This window comes from Protopterus annectens, chromosome 4.part0 (assembly GCF_019279795.1).
Source record: "Protopterus annectens isolate FY-2018-M chromosome 4.part0, PAN1.0, whole genome shotgun sequence".
In the NCBI taxonomy this organism is placed as follows: Eukaryota; Metazoa; Chordata; order Ceratodontiformes; family Protopteridae; genus Protopterus; species Protopterus annectens.
This window is the reverse complement of record NC_056733.1, coordinates 927,725,909-927,753,656: the sequence shown is the minus strand read 5'-3', so window position 1 is coordinate 927,753,656 and position 27,748 is coordinate 927,725,909. Positions and strand designations below refer to the sequence as shown.

The 27,748-nt window shown below is 42.6% G+C and overlaps 1 protein-coding gene across 1 annotated transcript in view; it reads left to right on the top strand.

Annotated features, from left to right (window-relative positions):
- GCN1 (GCN1 activator of EIF2AK4) overlaps nucleotides 1–27,748 on the top strand; it is a gene marked incomplete in the record, with an annotated part of 2,100,248 nt that overhangs the window by 402,108 nt on the left and 1,670,392 nt on the right. Inside the window, 1 exon segment of the mRNA XM_044068902.1 lies at nucleotides 6,986–7,164. Coding sequence (XP_043924837.1) covers nucleotides 6,986–7,164 — 179 coding nt within the window.

Genomic DNA, 27,748 nt, shown 5'->3' with positions numbered 1-27,748 from the left:
GAGAAGGGTAAGGAGATGAAAGATGTAAAACACCTCCTAGTTTCTCGTGTCCCAGAATTCCAGAGAAATTATCCTTCTAAACCAGCCTTTGTCAGGAGGCAATCCAGACCAGGTCAACCCAAGACCAAGAGACTTGGAAAGAGGCAACAACCCTTTTGGACTACACAACAAACTCCACCTCCTGAACAACCCTTTCCAGGCAGGCCAGGGTCCATCTGACTACCTTGACCTTGTTGCCCCCTCTCCTCTTTCCCTTCACTTCTCCCTCTCATGCCCTGCTTGGGAAAATATTACCCAAGACTCTTTGGTACTTTCCATCATAAAAAAGAGATGACTACATAGTCTGGGAGTTACTACCATCATTCAGGGGATCCATCAACCACCCAAAGAGCAACTGCCTCTGCTCCTACAGGTGCTTCAAACACTTCTTGATTAAGGTACCATCCAGCACATTCCTGCCCATCAAAGAGGAAAGGGTGTCTATTCCAGATTATTCCTCATACCAAGGAAGGAAGGTCCCTGGAAGCCTCATTTTAGACCTCTTTCCTAAAGGTGTACGGCCTTTTAGGATGCTAACTTTACAAACCGCATTTCCCCTGATCTTGCCTCAAGCCTTCATGGCCTCAATAAACATAAAGGACGCCGGTCTTCATACTCCTGTCCACCCCAGCTACAGGAAACATCTAAGATTCTCAGTAGCCTCTGGATATTTTCCATTTGGACTCTGTCACCCCAAGGGTTTTCACAAAGTGCTTAACACCAGTGGTGGCATTCTGCAGATTGCAAGGCATTCAGATTTTCCCATATTTGGATGATCTTCTTTTCCAAGCACACAGTCCAGAGTTGCTATAGCAGGATCTCAACCATGCAATCGGCATCCTTCTTTTCCTGGGATTCACGTTAAATTATCGCCCCAACACAGGACCATTTTTTCCTGGGATGCAGGATTCAAACAGACCTCATAAAGGTCTCTCTCCCCACCCAGAAGGCCCAGGAACTTACTGCCTTTTTTCAAAGTCTTATTCCCCTGTCCCACATTTCAGCCAGGACCTTTCTCAGGACCCTGGACTTTATGATCTCCACCATCTCAGTGCTGCCTCTGGCAAAAATGCACATGAGGAATTGGCAGTGGTATCTGAAGTCGGTGTGGACTCTGCACGCACACCCACTGAAGTTCCAAATTTCCCTTCTCTCTTGCTTGAAGAAATGAAATACATTGTGGATTCAACACCTCTCTACCAATCCAGGGATCCCATTGCATCCTCTTCCACCAGTACAGGAAATGTACACAGATGCTTCAGACACAGGCTGGGGAGCAGCCTTCAGTGTTATGAAAGCACAAGGCAGTTGACCACCCTCTCAAAGGATAGATCACATCAGTATAAAAGAAATGAGAGCACTACTGCTGGCAGTCAGGCCTTTCAGTCTATCCTCACCCCAGGGCCCTTAAAAGTTCTAACAGACATGACACTGCTGTGGTATGTAAACAGGTGGGGGGGGGCAGATCTTACTCCCACTGCAGGCTAGCTCTACAGGTGTGGTATGTGGCGGTCAAATTGCAGCCACCCCTTCAAGCAGTATACATTCTTTCCAGAATTACTGTTTTGTCAGACTCTCTCATAAGGTCCAAAACACAACCCCATGAATGGATGCTTCACAGGGACGTGTTTCTGAACGTTGTCCACCAATAGGGTATTCCACAAGTGGATCTCCCTGCCCCCCCCCATGTAGTGACAGCTTCCCTTATTTTGTGTCAGAGACCCACATGCTCTAGTCTGGAAGGTGGACGCCTTCAGCCTGTCATGGAGAGGGATGTTCCGTTATGCATTCCCTCCCCTACCTCCCATCGAAGATTCAGCAGGACAGACCAGAAATCTTGTTGGTGACCCCCTTTTGGCCAAGACAGCATTAGTTTCCCTTACTCTCCTGCATTTAGCTAAGAGCAGTCACTAAATGTTATCCCACAGAGTGGATCTACTCACGCAACACAAAGGCACCCTCATTCACCTCTCCTTTTCAATTCTACAGATGACATTGTGGTTGATAGGGCCTTAATTCCTTTGAGACATCTTTTCTCAGAGGAGGTGCTGAGGGTACTGCAGGAGGCCAGGAAACCCAATACAAGGAAATCTTATTTATCCAAATGGAAAAAAAAATCATTATGGTGTGGATGCTGAAGTAAGTTCATTGAAAGTGCATGTCAGCCATCTCTGCCTGTCTGCCTCTTTTACCTCCCTTACCTTCCAGGTTTGAAGCCAGAAAATTCCTAAAAGGAATGCTCCACATGAAACCCTCCCCCAGGAGACCAGCCCCACTTCCCTGGATCTTAACTTTGTTTTGGAAAAAGTGACCTTGGCCCAATTTGAGCCAGCAGCTTCTGTCTCCCCAAAATTCTGCTCTGGGAAAACTGTCTTGTTTCTGGAAATTAATTCTGCAATAATTTTTCAGAATTACAGGTCCTTATGGCTTACCCTCCTTTCCTAGTCTTACATAAGGATGAGGTTTCTCTGTGCACCCAACCCCTCCTGCATGCCTAAGGTGGTCATCGAGTTATGGCTAAACCAAACAGTACACCTTTCCACCCTTTTCCCTTCTCTGTAAACCTTGCAGAAAGAATTCTGCACACTTTGGACGTACAGACAGATTAGGTTTTATCTAGACAAAACCAAGAGTTTCGTGAAATCTGACCAGCTGTTTGCCTTTTTTCACTCTAGAGTCCTAGGACTCCCAGTCATTAAACAGATTATTTATAACTGGATTTCTAAGGCCATCACCTTTTGCTATGAACACCATGGAAAGAACCTCCCCTCAGTTAGGGCTCACTCTGCCAGGAGCCATGGACTCTTCTGGTGCCTTTTTCAAAGGTTTGGACACCAATTCCATTCTGGAGGCAGCTACTTGGTCTTCAATTCATACTTTCACCAAGCATTACAACAGGACTAAATTTCCAAATCCAGGGCAGGGTTTGCTAGGACTTTTCTTTGTGGCTTCCTGGAAAGCTCGTCTGCCCCTCCCTCCTTACTCTCCTTCTCCCCGTGAGCTTTTGTATTCTTCCTCGCATAAATACTACTGCAACAGCAGACTAGATTAGTTGTGTAAAATCTTCCCAAAATGCTAGATGTCCTTCTCTTCTCCGTTGCAGTATTCTCTCCCACTGTCCTTCACCCTGCATGTCATCTTCCTTGGATGTACCTAACCTACATACCTGTTTTCGAGGCTTTCTTCTTGGGGCACTCAGTTCTGAGGATGGTGCATGTGTACGTCACTTATAACCTACATCCAATAGCAGATTAAACGCAATGTACCATGCACTCTAGGCTGTAAAGACTTCTGTATATTGGCTGGCGTCGAATCGCTTGGCAGGCAATCTCTCCCTCACATAAAGAATACTGTTGAAACTCCATTTACGCGAATACGAAATCATCGACACATTGAGTGAAATTCGTAATCGTTGAACACGCAAAACTCAAAACGTCAAAGTGTTTTGGTTGGCCCGTCTGTGGTATAGCTCCGTAAGGTGCAAGTGTGTGATAGTTACGGACCTTAGGGTTAGGGTGCGGGTTAAGGTAAGTGTATAGATAGGTAATGTGCGTAAGATTTAGTGTAGTGTTAGAAGTAGGGTTTTGTTAAATGTATTTGTGTATTATTTATTTTGTTTGGGTATATCTCCGTAGGGGAAGTGTCTTGATTCTGGACCTTAGGGTTAGGGAGGGATTAAGGATAGTGCATAGATAGTTGTGTATGTGGGGTTTAGTGTAGGGTTAGAAGTTGAGTTTTGGTGCTTTACTTTAGGGTTAGGAGTAGTGTTTGGTTAGCGTATGTATGTGGTTTATTTATTTTGTTTGGGTAGATAGTATGTAGTGGGTGGTGGGGTTAGCAGGCTATGAACGTTCGGTATTTTAAATTTCATGGTTTAGTGCGTTCGGTATTTCCGCGGTTCAAGTAATACATGTCACTGTTTTGGTATTCAATGTAATGGATTTTCGTTGATTTAATATAGACCCATTTTATATATATATATATATATATATATATATATATATATATATATATATATATATATATATATATATATATATATGTATGTGTGTGTGTGTGTTACATATATAAAATTTTTACATACAGATGCAAAAACATGCATGTTATATATACTTTATATGCACACCCAGTCACACCTGTGTATAATTTTGCATTGTAAGTCCGTACATTTGTGTGTGTCTTTATGTATGCATATGTGGGAATTTAAATCTTTGCCAGAGTGGCTTTCTGACATGTACTAGGCAGTGGTTTCTGCCTGCATTGTTGACTCCTTTATTCAAAATGGTGTGATGGTATATTTAATTCTGGGGTGTGGTTGTGCTAACATTTTCTTTTATGTTTTAGTTATTAGCTGATATTTTGAGTGTCAGAATTGTGTGATCCGATGTTCTTTGTATAGCTTTAATGTATAAAGTATTCAAAGGTGTGTGTTCTTTGAGTTTTGCTTGTATACTTGTATAATATCTGTATATATTTTTATATTTGTATACTTTTAGAATATCTATGTATTTTTATATTTGTATACTTGTATAATATCTGTATGTATTTTTATATTTGTATACTTGTATAATATCTGTACATATTTTTATATTTGTATACTTGTATAATATCTGTACGTATTTTTATATTTGTATACTTGTATAATACCTGTATGTATTTTTATATTTGTATACTTATATAATACTTGTATGTATTTTTATATTTGTATACTTATATAATATTTGTATGTATTTTTATATTTGTAGACTTGTATATCTGTATGTATTTTTATATTTGTATAATATCTGTACATATTTTTATATTTGTATACTTGTATAATCTGTATGTATTTTTATATTTGTATACTTGTATAATACCTGTATGTATTTTTATATTTGTATACTTGTATATCTGTATGTATTTTTATATTTGTATACTTGATTAATATCTGTATGTATTTTTATATTTGTATACTTGTATAATACCTGTATGTATTTTTATATTTGTATACTTGTATAATATCTGTATGTATTTTTGTTTGTATACTTGTATAATACCTGTATGTATTTTTATATTTGTATACTCGTATAATATCTGTATGTATTTTTATATTTGTATACTTGTATAATATCTGTATGTATTTTTATGCCTCTCCTTTTCACCTGCATGACAGAGCCCAGTGTTCTACCTACACCCAGTTGGTGCAGTCATTCCTTAGGGGAACCTGCGACTCCCAGGCAGACTAGCCCTGTGGGCCACTTCTTCCTGCCTAATGACCCCTTATGTGCTCATCTGCCTGCAGTGAATGTTGGACAGCAGGGAGCAGGCCAGCTTTACTGTTCCTGGAAGGGTGCTCTTACACTTTCCCCAGTACAGCAGCCCACTACTCTGCAGTGGCTCTTGAGTTCTGCTATAGCTGTCCTTCAAGAGAAGTGTACCTCTGCTTTTTGAATTCCCCTTTTCTCACAGTACACATTGCACAACAGCAGTGTGGGCTCAGTAGAGTTGAGTCTTCATGGGCTGGACACCTATTGTTCCCACTAAGATGTTACCCTTGGGGTGATCCAGAGCCACCTCCTTTTCCTGCCAGCTCCTAAAAGCACCTGGCCCAGTTTTTGATCTCTGATCCCCTGGGGCATACTCTGCTGTATCCTGTAAACACACACACGTTTTTGTATATCCATGTGTGTAAGCTATAAGATCGATCTGTATTTATTTATTTTTCTTAACTAAAAAAAGTCTTGTTTTCTTTGAGTTTACTACTTTCTCTGTCTTAACTTTGTCATATTAACAAGTGGTGCTTAGGAAGGTGAGAAAATGTAATTTTTTTTTCTATTTCGGCATATGAAGGTTTAGGTGTAACTGATAATGTACCAAAGGGATTTCTAGAGACTCTTAGCTGAATTTAGTGAAACTTAGTTATTTCTTAAGTGAGTCATCTTTTCCAGAGGAAAAAGGTGAACATGGGCTGTTTTCATCAAAAATATGTATTAGTTGATGGATAAGCACTTGTACAAATCTTCAAAAATTACAAAATTGTAATCAGCGTTTGTGTTTTATATCAGTCATGTGTTGTACATCATTCACATTTGCATGTGTGCTTTATAACAAAAGCAGTCAAACTGTATCTACTATATAGCTTTAAATACTAACAAGCTGTCTGCAGGAAGCTGCTTGCTTTGTGATCTCTTCCATCTAGAGATTTCATTCTGGTTAAAGACATGGAGGTTAGCTCATATCTTGATCAGAATTTTGTCAAGTTTGCAAGCATCGCAGTATATTTGATCTGTCTCTTCCTACAAATGTGGTACGTCATCTTCTGCATGTGCCTGGCTCTTCCTTTTTGGGGTACATCATCTCCCTTTTTTCTGCAGCACTGCCTTCTTTGGGGATGAGGAGTAACTAATCTTGCTTACTATAGAACAGCTGTCTGTTGGATGGGGTGGGGTATGATTTTCCATGTATTGCATGACTGTCCGTACTAGGGAGGGGTGGATCTGCCTTCTTGTGCAGGGTCTTCATTTGCTGAGGTGAAAGGGTTATATGGCCACTGTCTTGCTGCAGGACCCTTCTGTTACCTGAGGGGGGGGGCATACGTGATCTGCCTCTTCTTGGAGGACTTCTCTCTTGACAGTGGCTGATTTTTCTCCTTTCTTTATGCAGTAATTGACTGTGGTGATCCCATCTCTTACTCAGCAGGAGAAACATGCAGTCCATTCTTATATTGTCAGTAAGCAGGTATGCAACTATACATGTGAGCTTTTAGATATGTTTTGTTTATGGACTCTGCTTCTGACATTAAAGTTCTGCTGTATTAGTAAAGGTGTAGGTACAAACTGTGATAGATTAAGTGAAACAGACTCTGACTTAACTGTAAAGTATATTTGTGGGAAGTACTGTTTTATGTTACTCTGAGATGTTTGTTGTTTGATCATAACTTGTTACATTCGTATGGTTTTCATTGCAGGCTAAAATGAACACTGTGGCATCCCTTGCTGCATTATCTCCTGCCCATGTCCTGCCTCAGATCATCAGCAACTTAACCACATCACTGGGGAATCCGGCCTTGTGTCACGTGACGAGAGAAGAGTATGCCATCATGCAAACACCTGAAAATGAGCTCTATGACAAATCAATCATTCGCAGGTGAGCAGCCTTCTTGTCAGTACTGCATTATTCGCTGGTAAGCCTTGTTCTACAATGAAGTTCCTTTAGGTGCAGGTACCTTCTGCTTACAGTGTAGTAACCTGTTATCTACAATTTTTCACCTTCCTTTGCATTCTTTTTGACATGAACCTATCTATAGTGGAATCCTTGTTATAGAGGTGGAGCTTATGTTATCTCTGATACCTAATTATCAACTTACACCATAAGTGACAGGCAGATGAATCATTTCCTTTTTTGGCATTCTGTTTTACTTGTGCATAATAAATGAATACCTTTTTGTTAACCAGGTTAGACCCGCTGGGGACGTAGTCTGGTTTCAGGCTTGATTCGAGGAGCACTGCCTGCTTAACTCATTACATCAGAGTGACGCCTCCAGGTGCATCTGCAGTTAACTCCTACTGACGCCTATAGGTGTCAAATATTGCTTATTCATATTTCCATCAGTAATTCCAAAACCATGCTATGTGCAATGATTTAAAGTATTTCATCTTAAGGCTTACACAAGGCAAGCTCTACTGCATTAATATGTGACCTCTGTCTAATGTAGGTAAATAGATATTAACTGTTTTTATGATGATTTCTATAGATGTAATTCACATTTTTTCTAAATATCTCAACAAAGACGTAACAGACAGAACTCCTTAGTGTTATGTGAAAGCTCTCAGCTAGATGAATAAAATGCTGCTGATAGTATGAATGCAACTTGAATGGTTGCTGAGATATTGTAAGTTGTTTACAAAATATTACAAGTACTGTGTTTACTGTGACTTATAAAATTCAGTTTAAGACCTGGAACATAAGAATACTCCTACAATAAAAATCGTTTATGCTGAAGAGTTTGCCATTTATACTTTTTTCATAACCCCTATGGTCCCAGAGGTATGATGATTTGTTTGAAATGTGAGGACATAATTTGATTCTGTCAAAAGGCTTAAGCTCCACCCATTGGAAGTTAAAGTGCAAACCTCCAGAGCTCCATTTGAGTGAATGAGTTAAGTAACTTGCTCAAGGACACACACAGGCAAATAAGGGCTGTAGGAGTCAAACTCTGTACCACCGAAACTACAGCTCACTGCCTTAACCCTGTATTCTAACTGCCAGATATCGTAGACCAGGCATTCTGTTAACTTTAACCATATTTGAGTGATGTGATTGCTCTGTCTTTGAGGCTAACTCATTGGCCACATTTTCAACAGACAGCACTTACCTGTGAAATCTTTTTGCCAGTTTGTGCTTCCCACAGGTGATCATCAACTGTCCCAGGATCTCTCATCTGTGAGGTGTACTCTGGTTACTCCACCATACAGTTTTACAGCCTGTGCTAAAGGCTTTCAAGACCCCTGGAGTAGCATCACACTGCTGCCAGGGTGTTTTTCTTTACCCCCTCACTCCATTGCATAAGTCTGTAGTGCTCCAGTGTAGGACATGCAGTAGATATCTGATGCTGCTCTTGAATTTCTTCTGCATGATATTATTCCAAAAGCCATCCTGAAGCTTTTCCATCAGTGGACCTTGAGCCAGGAAACTTCTAATCACATATTCAGGCTACTGAACATCTCTGATCTCATCTTTAAACTAATAAGATGTGTGACTTTAATATTTTATAGAAATTCGCACACTGCAGAGAAGCCTTATGATAAGAATCAATGGGAAATTAGGCATATAGGCCCAAATGTGTTGTATTCAGCATGTTTCTTTGCCAGTCATTTTTACTTCAGATCTAGCTTCATATACAGGCTCATTCAACCCTAAACCATGATTATAAAGTGTTTGTAGTGGCTAAAAGAATGGCAAAGGGCATGCCAAAATTGATAGATATGGGCCAGTGTGGTTTTGTGGAGGGGAGGCAAATATTTAACAAGATTAACAGAACACTGATGATCCAGAGGGAAGCAGAATATAAGAAAATACCACTGTTGTTGGTAGGTCTTGAGAAAATATTTGACAAGTAAGCTGGGACTTTATGAGCAAAGCAATGGAAGCATTTGCATTCCCTGATGAAATTAAAAGGTTGATTTGGAGGATGTATAAGGGATTGGAGGTGAAAGTTAAAGTGGGTGTGGTCCTTTCTGATAATTTCTTTAGCAGAGGAACCAGGCAGGGATGACTTCTTTCCCGTTTGCCAATGGTTCTAAATATAGTGCAAATAAAGAAAACAAGAGACTCAGAAATTCAAAGGTAATTCTGATAATTTCTTTAGCAGAGGAACCAGGCAGGGATGACTTCTTTCCCGTTTGCCAATGGTTCTAAATATAGTGCAAATAAAGAAAACAAGAGACTCAGAAATTCAAGGTTATAACAGGTATGGTAGTCAAGAAAATCTGGCTGTATTTGCAGATGATGATATTTTATACCTGAGAAAACCAGTAAGGACATTTCAGTGTTGTGGTGTATTTTCAGGGAGTTTCAAATCATTTTGGGATACAACATTTGTTTGTGTCTTTCGGCTTTTCCTGGTTAGGGGTCGCCACAGCTGAACTCCAGTCCGCTAATGATTGGTAGTTGATTTTTACATGCTGAGTTACCAGCCCTGACGCACAACCTTCAACGAAGGCATGCCCATTCACGCATGTCGCCACGCAGAAGACGCTCTAGCTGAGAATCGAACTGGACAGCGTCTTACTGTGAGGCGACAACGCTACCGCAGCACCACCACCGGATACAACATTAATTAAGCTAAAGCAAATGCAATAAACTGTAAATTATGTACCCACACACACATTAGTTCAGTAATATCCATATTTATGGGACATGATAAAGTGAAGTACTTGAGTATGGATTAAAAAGGATTCCAGTGTGGCAGCTAAGGATATGTGGGAAGGGTTCCCTATTGGATTACCGAAGTTTCAAAACTTTGAACATCATACGGCCAAGTCCATATGATCGAATGTTTGAAACTTTGAAAGTAAAATAAAAAAAATAAATAAAAACTTTTTTTATGTTTTTGCGGGGGGGGGGGGGTCTCCCTGCACACCCCCTATTAATTAAATATTCTAACTCCAAGTTCACACTACAGTAGGGAAAACAGTAAATTTCCTGTTCCACACTGTATGGCGAGCTCCATTCAAAACATTTGAAGCTTCAAAACTTCGATCATATGGTGTCAGCCGCATGGTGTTTGAAGTTTTGAAACTTTGGTAATCCGATAGGGACCCGTGGGAAGAAACTAAACAAAAGATAATTCAAAAACCGAGAAATTGGAAGCTCTATTGTATGGATATTCATAACATTATACAAGCAGGTAAAATGTTTGTAGTCCCTTTAGTTTTTTAAACAAGTCAGGCATATTTTTATGTACCAGCGGAGAAGTTGTGGACAGTAGTTTATAAAGAGGGAGGAGAAGATGGCAAGAGTCACGTGTGATAAGCAGATTCTTCCAATTGAACAAGGCAGTTTGGGATTACCAGATCTGAAGGGGTATTTCAGAGCTACATAGTTAAGGTTCCTATACATAGCACATGCAGAAACCTATAATTCAAGGTGGAAAGAGATGATGATGAAACAGGGGAAGCTCAAGAAGCAAGGAGAGACTGGGATTTTGGATGCAGATCCTTAAGGAAAATAACAGTAATCATGCAGAATGTTATATTCATAAAGTATCAAAGTATTCTAAATAGCTAGGCCAACATGGGAGTGGAGAAAGGAGATTATGTTGATAGGGATGACTGCAATTAGGGATGTATACAAAATAGGCAAGAGGGCTCTGGAATTTATTGAAGAAAACTGTTAAAATAACCAAGGTATTGGAAGCAAATAGAGAGGGAAAAGTAATAGAATGGGAAGAGGCTAAGAATTTATCTGGACTGCAGGACAGAGATTGTCTTGTCAGTCAAAGATTGATGTCAGAGTATAGGCAAAGAGAAGGAAGTCGGGGGGGGGGGGGGGTCCTACCTGAAAGACCAGCAAAGTTAGAGTTTTTAGTTGAATCTAGAACAGAAGCTCCTGTTAAAAAGGAATAATTAGTAAAGCATATTAAATATTGCATAATGACTATGAGTCAATTAGATAACGTTAGAAAGGATTGGGAAGAGAGATTGGACAAGCAGGTCACAAAAAATGGGGAGATACATGTATGTATGCCCCCCAAATATGCAACAAAATCTAGAAGATTTAGGATCTTGCTTGGAAGCGTTTACATAGGTATTTTTATACTCCAAGTAGACTCCAAAGAATTTTTCCTCGGGTAGAGAGCAAATGTTAAGAGGTGAAGAGGTAATTGGGAACATATTTTCTGGGAGTGAATTGAGTTGGCAGACTTTAAAGATTCCCTGCAGACTGCTCTGTCAAAGATCCTGGGTGAGCAAATTGGTGTAATTAAGAAAATGATTTTTTGAGCTGTGATACAGAATTGGAATTGCCTAGACGTAGTAAGGCCTTGATGAGTCTTATGCTGGCTGCCAAAAACCAATTACTAGAAAATGGAAATCAGTCTAAACCAACTTTACTAGAAGTAGTGAATATAGTAACAGATGAAACGAATATGGATCTTTAGAAAAGGGTAGGAGTAAATTACTTAGGAAAAATGGGAAGTGTGAGAACATTACATGCAGAGGAGGCGCAAGGTTTAAAAGAAGGCAGGATTTGAATGAGTTATGTAATGCTTGACTGACAATGACTGGATATGTTGTAAGTGATGTATAATGTTAAAATTATGTTGATATGGTTTGTTTTCATTTATGTAAATGTATGATTGCCTATGTCATAAGTAAAAATTTAATAAAGATGTTAAAAAAAAAATAGTCCTAAGCCCTTCACAGATAGTGTTTCTGGGGTGCAAGATTCAGACCCTCCCTATGATGGCTTTTCTTCCTTTGAAGGTCATCTTCTTGACAGCTTTTTTTTCCATACTCACTCTCCTTTACAAGTGCTGTCTGCAAGAGTGTTTCTGCAAGCCCCGAGGTAAGTACATTCCAGCATTCCTGTGGTTCCTTACACCAGACTCCACATGAGGAAGTTTCAGTTGTATCTAAAGACAGTTTGGCTACAGCATTGTCATCCTCTGAACTTCCTGTTCCTCTCTTACCTGTCCTTTCCTCAGAGAAGAGTTTATGTGGTGGGTTCATATGATTTCTCTGAATCCAGAATTGCCTTTTCAAGCTCCTTCCCCCAATCAAGAGCTGTATACAGAAGCTTCAGATCTGGGTGGTCTTCCAACATCAGTGTCCAGGGAGTTTGGTGTCCCCAATGCGTTCCATGTCCTTTCAGGGTTTTCACAGACAACACCAGTCTCATGCTACGTAAACAAGCAAGGCAGCACTAAGTCATACCTTCTGTGCAGGCTAGCTCTTTTTGTTTGAGACTTTGTAATTCACCATCATCTAATCCTTTAGGTAGTTCAAATTCCCTCTGAACACAGTCTTTTTGTTTGAGACTTTGTAATCTGCCTTCATCTAATCCTTTAGGTAGTTCAAATTCCCTCTAAACGCAGTCTAGTGGCAGACAAAGCAGGATCAGGGCAGATCCTCACTAATGAATGCTTCACAAGGAGATTTTCCTGGACATTTATCCATTGGTGCAGTACTAATCAAGCAAATCTTTTCACCTTCCCTCTGAACAGACAAATTCCCAGGTTCTTTTGCAGAGTGCCAAGTCCTGTGGCTTAGAAAATGGATGCCATCTCTCTTTCTTTGAAAGGAATGCTCCTGTATACTTACCCTCTGTTGCTAAAGGTCCTACACAAGATCATGTGGGACAGGCCCATTATCTTGGTGACTTACTTATGGCCCAGACAGCATTGGTTCCCCATCCTGTTTCATCTGGCTGGGGCAGTCATCACAAGTTAACTCACAGGATGGATCTCTTTCACAGAACAAAGGCTCTTTTATTCACCCTCATCTGCTCAATCTACTTTAGACTCTTCGGTGATCAGATTCTAATTCCTTTTAGACACCAGTGTTCTGAGGACAAGATCTGGGTTTTATAGGAGGCCAGAACACCCACTGTTAGAAAATCGTCTGCTAAGTGGAAAATATTTTTTATGTGGTGTCATGAGCATGAAAAACAACCCTCTTTTAGTGGGTATTCCTATTGTTTGTGTGAGTTGCTCTAGTTTGTCTGGCATTACTCATCTGTTGAAACTCATTTGTCAGTCATACCTTTGGAACTGCTAGATTCCAATAGATTTAAGGTTACTCAGTTTTTGCAAGGTGTCCTTCGTATTAAGCTCCATAGAAGGCCCGATGTTCATCGTGTTATACTGCTGCAGTCATCACACTTGGGGTTATCCTGCCGTCAGGCGGTCCCACAGTCGGCCGAATCCCAAAGTCTTGGTCCGGCGTCGGTTGTCGTTGCTTCTTCCCTGACGTCAGTGCTACAGGGGGATAAAAGAGGCAGCCAACGCCATTTTCTTCAGTCTTTCTTGCCGCGCGGTGCCCGAAGCAGAAGCAGTTCGCAAGTGCCGGTTGGCTAGCTCCTGAGATTTTCGAATCAAATTTCAGCCCGAAGTCTTCTCTAAAGCTAAGTACCCCATTGGGGAAACTTTTGTTGCCTCAGACCGATGTCAGACAAAGTTAATAATTGCATTTCTTGTGGGAAGCAAATACCTCATAAAGATTTTCATTCTTATTGTATTCCTTGCCTAGGCCCAGACCACGACGCCTCTGGTTGTCGGTTTTGTGCTAGGTTCAACAAACGTACAATCAAGCGTCGGGCAGATTTTGCCCGACATTATTTTAGCAGAAAATTTAACTATAGCATGTCGTCGGAGCAACCGACATCAGCAATGATTAAAAAACGCAAGGATAAGGACAGGCAACCAACATCAGCAATGATTAAAAAATGCAAGGATAAGGACAGGCAACCAAGGCCAAGACCAGATACCGAGGCCTCAGTAAGGCCTGCCGCCGGTTCTCCGGTTTTCAGTGAGGCGGCTACGCAGCTCCTGACTACCGCTAATTTAGAAATTCTGACTGCCTCCCAGACCGAATCAGCTGGGCCTCAAGAGCCGGATGTTCTTCATTCCACATTGCTGCAGTCCTAACTATTGGGGTAGTCCGCTGTCCAGTCGGCCCGAATACCAAAGTATATGGCTGACGTCGGTCACGGCGCATTAGACTGACGTCAGTACGTCAGGGTACTAATGCGCATGACCGACGTCATATCCTCAGTCTTTTTTGCCGCATGGTCCGATGCAGAAGCAATTTTGCGAGTGCAGGTTGGCGTTCTGAAAGTTTCTGAAGTCAGAGTTTCAGACCGAATCAAAGTTGGCTAAGTACCCGTTGGGAATATTTTGGTTTTCTTGCCTCAGTATTTAACGGATGTCAGAAAAAGTGAATAACTGTATTTCTTGTGGAAACAGATACCTCATAGGGATTACCATACTCTGTGTATACCTTGTTTAGGGCCTGAGCACGCGTTGTTGGATGCGCTCTTGTGCAAGATTTAACAAGCGCACTATTAAGAGAAGGTTAGACTGTGCCAGGTTAGTGTTTGGGAAGCGTTGTAATTATAAAATGCCGTCGGATGTTCCGGCGCCGCTTCGAGCAAAAAGCGCAAGGATAAAGCAGCAAAGCCTAGAGTGGAAGAACCGACAGTCCCTGGCGCTGGTTCTTTAGAAGGCTCAGTGGCGGAGGTTCTGCCAGGTGTTTCTTTGGAGTCTGAGGGAGAGACTTTATTGTTACAGGATGTATCCTCTCAGGAAGTAGGCCAGGCTGAGGGCTTCTCAGGTGGCTGTTCTTCCCTCTCTTCCTAAGGTGGTTAGAGCCTCCCCCTCTGTTTCCAAGGCTTCTTTGAGAGGCAGGCCTAGTGTAGCTTCAGTGGGGGTTTCTCCTAGTGTTTCAGGGTCTTTGCCTAAGAAACATATGCTTAAAATGGCAGAGGATTTGATTACTATGATTAGAGGTTCTATGAACGCTACTGTTAAGAGCCCTAGGGTGGAAGCTGAGATTGAGAGTGTTGAGCACTGTTAGGCTTCTGAGTCTTGACTGAAGACTTGCAGGAGTATCCTCCTTATTCTGATTCTGATGTGGATGATTCTACTCCTTCAGCTTCTCCTCCTGAGGATTTTTCTTTTCCAGAGACTCTGCATTCCATGAGGAGCATTTTAAATGGGAAGGTCAAGATTTCTCTGATTCCAGGAAGAGCTTAGGGAATTCTTGTTTTACCCCAGCATAGGCCTTTAGCTATACCTCCGGTTCTGAATGTGGTGGAAGATGTTTTTGCAGAGGCTTCCTGAATCCTGATTCTTTGCCTCCTGCACCAGTTAAACCGGATAGGTACTATAGGGTGCCTGAAGCTCATAAGTATCTTTTAAGAGTCCTAGGGCAGACCGGAAACTGTCTCTCAGGGGCCTAAAGGTGTGAAGGCTTCTGTGGTTAAAAATCCTGTTCCTCCTGATAAAGAGGCAAGGGCTTTGGATAGATGGGGAAAGAAAGTGTATACTTCTTCCACTTTAGCCATGAGGGCATTGAATTGTCAGTTTCACATGTTAAAATATCAAATTACCTCCTTTCACAATTGAAATCTAAGGTGGATGCTCTGGCAGAAGGTATTGAGTGTAAAGAGTTGCAGGATTTAGTTCATGTGTCTGAACAGGTGGGTAAACATTCCTTGCAGTGTGGTTTTGATGCTGTGCAGGCCTCCTCCTGGGTGGCTGCCACTGGTTCTGTTCTTCGTAGGCACGCCTGGTTGAGAGATCAGAACTTAGCTGAGCATGTTAAGACAAGGATTTTGGATGCTCCTTTACAGTCTGATGTGTTGTTTGGTTCGCCTGTTGAAGCAGTTTTAAAGAAAATGGAGGACAAGGCTAAGTCTATGCAAACTGTTAAAGATTTTTTGCAGGTGCAGCCTCCGAAGTTTAGTAGAAATTGGCCTACTAAGGGGTGGATTTATCCTGCTTATGATTCCCAGTCTAGGGGTAGGTCTAGACGTGGTAGGGGCAGAGCTCAAGGTTCTTTTAGGCCTAGGACAGGGAGTTCACCTGCTCAGACTTCTGGTGAGGGCAGGGGTCAGTCCTTGCAGACCCAATGACCTGCCTTTTCAGCTGCCAGTACATTCTCGCCTGGCAGCACCTCTGGGAGGAAGGCTGTCTCTTTTCAAAGAAAATTGGGATTTAATTACCCAAGACAGATGGGTTCTGGATATCATTCACCACGGTTACAGGTTTTATTTCCATACCTTGCCTCCTTTCAAAGGCATGCCAGACATTCCTCCTCTACAAAGAACAGAGGCTCACAAGCAAATTTCTCTGTTGCTCCAAATAGGAGCCATTCAGTCAGTTCCTGTGTTTTATTCTTGCCTGTTCCTAGTACCAAGAACGTGGAGACGATTCTGGATTTATCTCTCCTCAACACTTATCTGGACATTCCCAAGTTCAAAATGTTGGCGTTACAACAGCTTTTACCTCTGCTGGGCAAAGATCACTGGATGGTAACTTTAGATCTCAAGGAAGCTTACCTTCATGTGCCTATAAGGCTAAGTTGCAGGAAGTATCTGCGTTTTCGAGCTGGAAATTCTCATTATCAGTTCTCTGCATTGCCCTTTGGCTTATCCACTGCCCAGAGTATTCACAAAGGTTCTGGCTCAGTGATAGCTTACTTCAGGCTAAAAGGAATTCAAATCTATCCTTACTTGGGCGACTGCCTGATTCTGGCTCAAGAAAGGAAGACCTTCTACAGCATTTGGAATATGTTATAGCAGTGCTAAGATGCCTAGGGTATTCTGTGAGCGAAATAAAGTCCAGTCTAGTACCCTCTCAAGACATGTGCTTTCTGGGTGTGAGACTGAATACAGCAGCCCAGATGGCCTTTTAACCCCGGACAAACAAAAGAATCTATCCAGTTACTTCCATCAACTATCTCTTCAGTCCGGGCTGACTGCAAGGACAGTCCTTCAAGCCTTAGGGTTCATGGCATCTTGTATTCTGGTGCTTCCCAGTGCCAAACTGCATATGAGGAAGCTACAATGGTATCTAAAAATCTATGGACACAGCACTGCCAGGATTTGGACACTGTCATTCAAATAATACCTTGCATTCAAAAGGAATTTTTGTGGTGGGCTCAGGAATGTCACCTAAACAAGGGACTCTCTGTGACCCGGCCAGAGGCGAGTCAGATTCTAACGACAGATGCCTCAGACATTGCTTGGGCAGCTCATCTAGATGGAAAATGGATACAAGACAAGTGGCCTGCCAGACTACAGCATCTACATATCAACATGAAAGAGATGTTAGCAGTCCAGTTTGCATTAATGGCTTTCAAGGAGTTACTTCTTCCAGGGCAGGTGTTGATTCTAACAGACAACACAACTGTCATGTGGTACATCAACAAACAAGGGGGAACACATTCTTACCCATTGTGCAGGCAAGCAATGATTTTATGGGAGACTGTGCTCAGCTTGCAACTAACTCTACAGGCAAGGTTTCTGCCGGGAGCACAGAACTCCTTAGCAGATGTGTTAAGCAGGCAAATCATGGATCCCCACAAGTGGAAACTGGATCTTCATGTATTTCAAAAATTGACAGTGTCATGGGGAACTCCAGACATAGATCTGTTCGCTTCTCCACTAAACCACCAGCTGCCAAAGTTTTGCACGAAGGGATTTCATCACACAGCTTGGAAAGTGGATGCTCTTTCTTTCAGTTGGAAAAATCTTCATGTGTATGCTTTTCCACCTCTCCCTCTTCTCCCAAAGGTGCTTCTAAAGGTCAGACAAGACAAGCCAAGGATGATTTTAATAGCTCCAGATTGGCCTCGGCAGCACTGGTACCCATTACTGAGGAGTCTGGTAAGGAAGCCTCCATGGCCTTTACCCTTGATTCCACATCTGTTGTCTCAGAAGGACGATCGTCTGCTCAATGTCAAGCTTCACTCTCTTCATCTAACAGCCTGGCATATTCTGTTTTGAAAGACAGCAGGTCTCAGCTTCCTCAACAAGTTTTAAATGTGATTATGGAAGCCAGAAGACCTAGTACAAGGAAAGTGTCAGAAAAATGGAAGAGATTTTTATTTTGGACTGCAGCAAAGAATTTGGAGATTTGAGCCTAATTTGAGTGTGGCTCTTCAATATCTTACTGAGTTATTGGACAAAGGTTTGTCTTTCTCTTCCATTAAGATTCATGCTGCAGCAATTTCAGCTCACTATGATTGTGACCCACCATTGTTTTCACATTCTTTGTTCAAGCAATTTCTTAGAGGGCAAAGAATATAAGACCCCATTATAGCTCCTACTCCTGCTTGGGATCTCAATTTTGTGTTGGAGAAACTTACTCTACAACCTTTTGAGCCTCTGACTACTGCTGAACTGAAATACTTGTCATGGAAGACTGCTTTTTGTTGGCCATTACTTCTGCAAGAAGGGTTTCTGAGTTACAGGCCCTTATGGCGGTTGAGCCTTTTTGATTTTCATAAGGATAGGGTATCATTACGTACTAATCCTTCCTTTATGCCTAAGGTGGTTTCTAGTGTGGCTTTAAACCAAACTATTCATTTGCCTACTTTCTATGCAGATCCCCAAAATAAAGGGAAAAGATTTTGCACACTTTAGATGTACACAGGCAATTGCGTTATTATTTAAGCAGGACTAAGGATTTTAGGCAGTCTCAGCAGTTGTTTGTTTCTTTTGCTTTGAGTTCAGGGCAAGCCTGTGTCAAAACAAACTATTTCTAGGTGGATTGGGTTCTGCATTGCATTTTGTTATTCCCATCATGGCAAGGAGATTCCAGCTGGGATTAGGCCTCATTCCACTAGGGCTACTGCCACTTCAACAGCATTTCTAAGGGGTGGCAACTAAGGATATTTTGGAGGCAGCTACTTGGAGTTCAGTGCATACTTTCTCTAAGCATTACCACCTTCCTCTCTACTCTAAGTCTAGGGCTGGTTTTGCCACAGCTATTTTGCAAGGCATGTTATCAGCTCCTGCTTCCTTATGATTTGCCAGCCTCCCTTACCTCTGCTTTGGGATTCTACCCAATAGTTAGGACTGCAGCAATGTGGAATGAAGAACATAGTACAGTTTTGTACCTACCATAAATGTAGATGTTCGAGGATCCACATTGCTGCAGTCCCTCCTTCCCTCTGTGTTTAGGGGTGGTTGTGTAGGTGAGATTGTATTCTGGTACCTTTGTATATATTGTATATATTTTTGGTGCAGGTATGTTTGGTGTGTTTTGGTTTTGGCCTTGTCTTTTTAGGGTCTTCTGACATCTGGGGCAAGAAAAGACTGAGGATATGACGTCGGTCATGCGCATTAGTACCCTGACGTACTGACGTCAGTCTAATGCGCCGACGACGCGCGTCAACTCCTCTTTTGGTATTCGGGCCGACTGGACAGCGGACTACCCCAAGAGTTAGGACTGCAGCAATGTGGATCCTCGAACATCTACATTTATGGTAGGTACAAAACTGTACTTTCCCTCTCACCCCCCGGACACCAACCCTGATGGTGATCTGGAGATTTTGGACAGGCCTTCGGTTTCTGAAGGTGTCTTCAAACCGACAACTATCTCTATTAAGTCTTATGCTAAACTTAAAGCCCCCTTAAAAGTTAGGAAACCGGGTCCACAGACCCCCCCCCCCACACACACACACAGGCCCCTCTGCCTAAAAACAGATGCTTAAGATGGCTGAGGATTTAATTACCCTTATCAGGGGTTCACAACCCCCTCCTGACAAAAGGCCTGGACTGGAGGAAGATTATCCTTCCTCTGACCAAGCATCCATTTCCTCAGCTAACTCTGAGGACCAGGATTATTCCTTCCCGCCTTATGAAGACTCAGATGCTGAAGAGTCCATTCCCTCTGTCCCCCCCCCCCCCTGAAGACTACTCTTTTGGGGAAACTTTACACACCATGAGGGAACACTTCCACTGGGAAGGCCAAGATTACTCTGACTCTAAGAAAAGACTTTGTGAGTTTCTTCTTCTTCCACAGCGTAGACCCCTTGCAATTCCTCCAGTTTTAGACATTTTGGATGATGTTTACTCCGAATCTAGTCTAAACCCAGATTCCTTACCTCCTGCACCAGCTAAACCAGACAGATACTACCGAGTTCCTGATTCTCATAAGTTTCTATATAAAAGCCCTGTTGCAGACCCCGAAACCATTTCCCAGGGACCCAGAGGGTTTAAAGCCTCTACTGCTAAGAATCCACTACCTTCTGAAAGAGATTCCAGAGCATTAGAAAGATGGGGGAAAAAAGTGTATATATCTGCCACTTTGGCCATGAGGGCCTTAAACTGCCAATTCCACATGCCAAAATACCAGCAGTACTTGATTACACAGTTAAAGCAGAAAATGATCCCTCAGACAGATCAACCTGATTTCAGAGATGCAGGATGTGCTGCATGCAGCAGAACAGGTGGGAAAGCATACCTTACAGTGTGGTTTTGATTCATTGGAAGCCTCATGTAAAGCAGCTGTCCAGGATCTGTAATACGTAGACATGCTTGGCTAAAAGAGCAAGCCTTACCAGAACATGTCAAAGCAAAGTTATTGGATGCTCCATTGCAGAAAGATGTGTTATTTGGTGTCAAAGCAGAGGAAGTTTTAAAGAAAATGGAAGAAAAGGCAAAATGTATGCAGACAAAGATTTTTTTACAGGTACAACCTCCTTGTTTCAGTAGAAACTGGCCATCAAAAAACTGGTCCTTTCCTGCATCAGACAGACCCCAAAGGGGTAGGTACAGACGCCCAAGGGGCAGAGGCCATCCACAAGGTTCTTTCAGGCCTAGACAATGGCATACAATAACTCAGAGGTGGAGACAAAAGATCTCAACCCTTCAGGAAACAAACACAATGACTTCCCTCTTCGCCTGCCAAGCAAAATTGCACTGGCAGCACCTTTGGGAGGAAAACTGGCTCTATTGCCACAAAATTGGCACATCATAACAAAGGACAAATGGGTTCTGGATATCATTACCCGAGGCTACAGATTTCATTTTCACACTTTACCATGGATGAGAGGCATGCCAAATCTGCCTCCAAACCAATGGGCAGAGGCACAAACGCAAATTTCAGCTCTCATGGATATGAAAGCAATTCAAAAGGTACCTACAAAGGAGCAAGGTCAAGGTTTTTACTCAAGACTATTTCTAGTACCAAGAAAGGACAAAGCCTGGAGACCCATTTTAGACCTCTCAATTCCAAACACATACCTGGAGGTACCCAAATTCAAAATGCTCACACTACAGCAGCTTCTTCCCATGCTGGGCAAGGAGTCTTGGCTGGTAACGTTGGACCTCAAAGAGGCATACCTGCATGTCCCTATCAGACAAGATTGCAGAAGATACCTCAGATTTTTGGCAGGTACAACGCATTATCAATTCTTGCATTGCCCTTTGGCTTATCTACTGCGCCCAGAGTATTTACGAAATGCCTGGCATCAGTAATTGCATACTGCAGACAACGAGGAGTACAAATTTATCCATATCTGGGCGACTGCCTGATCCAAGCGGACAGCAAGGCCATTCTATTACAGCATCTGGCATTTGTAACAAAGCTGCTAAATTGCCTAGGGTACACAGTAAACAAACAGAAGTCAAAGCTAATACCCTCACAAGACATAATATTCCTGGGTGCCAGCTTAAATACAACGGCCCAGATGGCTTATCTCACTCCAGATAAACAAAAACAACTGACTCAATACTTCAAAAAGATGGCAACTTTTACCCAGCTCACTGCAAGGAAAATCCTGCAGGCATTGGGGTTCATGGCATCCTGCATACAACTAATTCCACATGCAAAGCTGCATATGAGGAAATTACAATTGTACCTGAAAAGTGTATGGACTCAACACAGGCACAGCCTCGAAACAAGTATACCTCTCATTCCCTGCCTTCAAAAAGAGTTCCTATGGTGGGCTCAAGCATGTCAAATAAACAAGGGTCTTCCTTTTGTCTTACCTCCAGCAAACCAAACTATGACAACAGATTCTTCAGACTATGCCTGGGGTGCACACATGGCAGGACAGTGCATACAGGGCAAATAATCTGCAAAACAAATGCATCTACACATCAACCAAAAGGAGATGCTAGCTGTGCAAAATGCACTGACAGCCTTCAAGGACCTCTTGCATCCAGGACAACTACTAATAAGGACAGACAACACCACAGTTATGTGGTCCATAAACAAACAGGGAGGAACACACTCCTACCCTTTATGTAGACAGGCAATGACCTTGTGGAACACAGCATTGACTTACCAAGTACAACTGCAAGCACAATTCCTGCCAGGAAAGGAAAACATATTGGCAGACGAATTAAGCAGAAATTTGGCAGATCCTCACTAGTGGAGACTACACCCACAAGTATTTTCAATGATAACTCAAAGGTGGGGACGCCCAGACATAGATCTATTTGCCTTCCCCAACAATTGCCAACTACAGAAATTTTGCACAAGGACTTATCATTCCCTAGCCTGGAAAGTGGACGCCCTATCATTCAGTTGGACAGCATTGACAGTCTATGCCTTCCCACCACCATCTCTCTTGACCAAGGTATTACTGAAAGTCAGATCAGAGAGACCACAAATGATCCTCATTGCTCCGGACTGGCCACGTCAGCACTGGCACCCATTACTAAGGACCTTGACTCGCATCCCTCCATGGATCTTACCTCAGTTCCCACTTCTGTTGACTCAGCAAAACTTTCAGATCCTTCACAGTCAGCTCAGGACTTTAAATTTAGCTGCATGGAGAATACCTTGAATTATCAATCAACACTTCTCTCAAAGGACGTCCTGAATGTCATTTTGGAGGCCAGGAGGCCCAGCACCAGAAAAACTTACTCAGACAAATGGAAAAGATTTTGTGCATGGAACCAGGCTAAAGGCCAAAATCCTTGGATACCAAACATTCCTCAAATACTGCAATACTTAACTGAGATGCTACACAAAGGCCTTTCTTTCTCATCCATTAAGATCCATGCTTCAGCCATTTCAGCTCAATATAATACGGATCCTCCCATATTCTCACACCCTTTACTAAGGCAGTTTCTCAGAGGGGCTAAGAATATAAGACCCCCCAGAAAACCCCCAACGACAACTTGGGACCTCAACTTCGTTTTTAGAAAAATTAACACTGCCTCCTTTTGAACCAGACTTCTCAGCAGAACTACAATGCTTGTCATGGAAAACAGCTCTGTTGCTGGCTATCACCTCAGCACGCAGGGTCTCCGAACTACAGGCACTTATGGCAGTGGAACCTTTCATCATTTGCCATCAGGACAGAGTCTCTTCTGAACTAACCCTACCTTTATGCCAAAGGTAGTATCCAGTGTGGCTTTGAATCAGACCATTCATTTACCCACCTTTTATCCAAACCCTCAGAATAAAGGAGAAAGACTCCTTCACTCTTTGGACATTCACAGACAGCTATGTTACTATTTGGATAAGACAAAGACCTTCAGAAAAACTGACCAACTCTTTGTATCCTATGCTGCAGGTTCACAAGGAAAGGCCATTTCAAAACAGACCATCTCCAAATGGATAGCACATTGTATCAGCTTTTGCTACTCGCACCATGGGAAAGCAGTGCCTGTTAATATTAGGTCCCATTCTACCAGGGCTACAGCAACCTCAGCAGCCTTTCTCAGGGGGGTTCCAATCAAGGACTTTCTGGAGGCAGCTACTTGGAGTTCAGTGCACACCTTTACCAAGCACTACCACCTTCCATTATACTCAAAAACCAGAGCTGGTTTTGCCATTGCAGTTTTGCAGGGCATTCTAGCTTCACCTAACCCAGTTTAGTACCAGCCACCCATCCATAGCTTTGGGATTCAACCCAAGTGTGATGACTGCAACAGTATAACATGATGAACATAGTACAGTTGTGTACCTACCATAAATGTAGATGTTCGAGTGTATATACTGCTGCAGTCCAGGTTATCCTCCCACCATCCCCTCTACATACCAGGGTGTTAGTTATAACTCCATGTACATCAATCTATTGGATGCATGTCTATATGGTGTATTTGCTAACAGCTAGTACTATTGTTTATCTACTAAGGTATTTTGCATAGTTATTTGTATTGCCTTCCTAGTTGGGGACACCTGACATCTGGGGCAAGAAAAACTGAAGAAAATGGCGTTGGCTGCCTCTTTTATCCCCCTGTCTCACTGACGTCAGGGAAGAAGCGACGACAACCGACGCCGGACCAAGACTTTGGGATTCGGCTGACTGCGGGACCACCTGACGGCAGGATAACCCTAAGTGTGATGACTGCAGCAGTATATACACTCGAACATCTACATCTATGGTAGGTACAAAACTGTACTTTCCTTCTCCTCATTGGGACCTTAATTTGTTCTGGAAAAAAATGACTTGGTCTCCTGTTGAACTTGCTTCTCTGCACTTCTGTATTTGGTAGACAGTTTTGTTGGTGGCTGTTACTTCTGTCAAGAGAGTCTCTGAACTCCAAGTCCTCATGGCAGTTCCCCTTATGTTTTTTTCACGGGCAAAATTTTTCTGTGTACACCACTCCTCCTTTTATGCCCAAGATGGTCAACGACATGTCCTTAAATCAGTCCTTTTCATTTTCCTTCCTTTTTCCCTTCACCTCAGAATAGTAGAGATAATTCTGCATTCTTTAGATTTGCATAGACAGCTCCAGTATTACTTGGATAAGACTAAAGATGTAAAAAATCTGATCACCTTTTTGTTCATAGGAGGTTACTAGGCTTATGGTCCTAGGGCCTTATCAAGCTCAGCCATGTAATACCCTTGTTCCCTAGTTGACCATGTTAGCAGAACAAATCAATGATTAGCACAGACTGCCCCTGTCCATGAGGGACATAGGTGCCACCCCCGAGGTGAATTTACAGTCTCCAATCCAGTTGTCAGGGTTCATAGGTAGGTACTAGGCTATTGGCCCTAGGGCCTATACAAGCCTAGCCAAAAAGGTACCCTGGCTTTCGCCACCCAAGAAAATTATTTTCCTGTGCCCCTGTCAAGCAGAACCACAGAAGGGATCCCTGGGGTGAATTTCCTGTTATCCTTCCAGTCATCAAGATTTTTCTTGAGTACTAATGAGAAGCTCTGTTTGACATAGATAGGTAGTCTGTTCCAAAGTATGGGAAGTCTCTGGGACAGGAATCTATCCCTCCAGCATGTTCTGTTTATTGTGGTGACCAGGTTTAGGTCCCTAGAGCGTGTAGCTCGGAGGGATTGGGATTTCTTTAAGTGGAGCATGTCCAACTTCTCTGGGTTTGACATAGCTTTGTATGTTAGGCAGAGATCGCCTCTGAGCAGGCGATATGCGACGTAATAAAGCTGGAGTTTTTTTAGACTGTCTGCGTAAGGCATCTGTTTGAGGCCAGTAATCCACTTTGTGAGGTATTTTTGCGACCTTTCCAGTTGTAGATGTTTTGTGATGTACATACCAAAAGGGGCGTTGTACTCTATAATGGGTCTAATGAGTGATGAGTAGAAGGGAGCTATGACCTCTTTTTTTTTTCTGGATGAGCAACCTTTTGTGATGAGGTGTGCTACGTAGAAGGATTTCCTAACCACTGTGGCGATGTGATTATCAAAGGAGAGACTACTGTCCACCTGTGTCCCAAGGTCTCTTATCGCACTTTTGGTGTTAAGTAGACTACTGCTTATGTGGTAGTTCATGGGTACAGAGTTTTTACCAAAGGGGGTGACAATGCACTTTTTGGCATTGAGCTTGAGACCATGTCTTTGACATCAGGCATCTGTCTCAGTGAAGCCCTTTTGTAGAATGTCCACATCGTTAGGAGTTTCGATTATGGCTCCTAGTTTGCAGTCATCTGCGAATTTAGTTGGCCAAAGACCTTCTGTGTTAGCCTGTACTTCAGAGAAGTAGATACCAAACAGGAGAGGACCCAGGACTGAGCCCTGTGGTACTCCACTTGTCACTGGTCTGAAGTCTGATTTGGAGTCTGCTACTTTCACAGTGTGAGTTCTGTCGGTATGCCGGTTGGCAACCCACCTTGTGACATAGGGATTTATACCTAGTTTAGTGAGTTTGTCTATAATTCCAGAGTGGGGGATAGTTTTGAACGCCTTGGCGAGATTGATAGGCTGTGTGAACCACCTTACCCTCATCTATGGCTTTGGTGACTACTTCAAAGAAGTCTATCAGGGTTTAGGAGACATGATCTGCCTTTTACAAACCCAAACTGTGTGGGGTCCAGAGTTTGGAGATCTCCATTGTCTTTGAGTTCCATGATGATACGTTCCATGGCCTTGCAGACTAGGCTAGTCAGGCTAATGGGGTGGTAGTTCCCGGGGTCTGTTTTGGCCCCCCTTTGTGGAGTGGGATAACTGTCGCGGTGGCCATTCAATGGACACAAAGCCTGAGGTGAGGCTATGATTGAACATGGTACTTAGGTGGGGTGCCAGTTCATTCTGTAGTTCATGTAGAAGGCAGCCTGGGATGTTATCAGGTCCCATGGATGCTGTGTTCTTGGCTTTGGAGTGTGAGGTTTTTACCTGTGCAGCTGTGATTACAGGAACTTTGCATTCTTCCGGTATAAAGATGGGCCCTTTAGTGGGTGAGAGGGGGGTAAAGTTAGCACTGAACCTATCTGCCAGGATGTTGGCAATATCAGTTGGTTCTGTATATTTAGTGTCATTGTGCTGCAACTCAGAGCAGATCTGAGTGTTGCCGTTGAGATTTTTGACATAGCTATAGAATGCTTTGTGGTTGTCTTTAGGATCAGTGGCAATTTTGTTTTCATAACTAGCTTTGGAGGATTTTATGAGGGATCTCAGCTTTTTACTGAGGGTGACCAGGGAGTTCCTCCAGTCGTGGGATTTTACTCTCTTTTGCAACAGTTTCTTTCTTCTGTTGTAGAGTTTGCTTATGGCAGAAGACCACCAGATTGGCTTCCTTTTTTTGGAGGATAGCATCTTGGTTCTGGTAGGGATAGCATGATCCATGCACTCATGTAAGTGCTTATAAAGTGCATTTGTATAGGATTCAGCAGTTGTACCTCTATTGTCCATCTGCATGGGTATCGTGAAGTTTGCCACTTCTGTCTTAAAGGGAGAGTGTCAAGATTCCTTGCAGCTCTCATTGTTTTGATTAAGCTGGTAGGTCAGGTGATCTTATTGTTTACATTCAGGCAGCTTTTAGTATGAAAGCTCAGGTTTCAGTAGTATGGGGGGAGGGTAATTTAACACTTCAGGAAATGCTAACATATGTTCATCGTGTTACCCTGCTGCAGTCATCACACTTGGGTTATCCTGCCGTCAGGCAGTCCCGAATTCCAAAGTCTTGGTCCGGCGTTGGTTGCTGTCACTTCTTCCCTGACGTCAGTGCGCCATGGGTATATAAGAGGCATCCAACACCATTTTCTTCAGTCTTTCTTGCCGCGCGGTGCCCGAAGCAGAAGCAGTTCACAAGTGCCTGTCGGCCGACACCTGAGATTTTCAAATCGAATTTCAGTCTGAAGTCTTCAAAGCTAAGTACCCTGTTGGGGAACCTTTTCTTGCCTCAGTCCGATGTCAGAAAAAGTTAACAATTTCATTTCTTGTGGGAAGCAAATACCTCATAAGGACTTTCATTCTTATTGTATTCCTTGCCTAGGCCCAGACCACGACGTCACTGGTTGTCGGTTTTGTGCTAGGTTCAATAAGCGAACTATAAAGCGACGCTTTGATTTCGC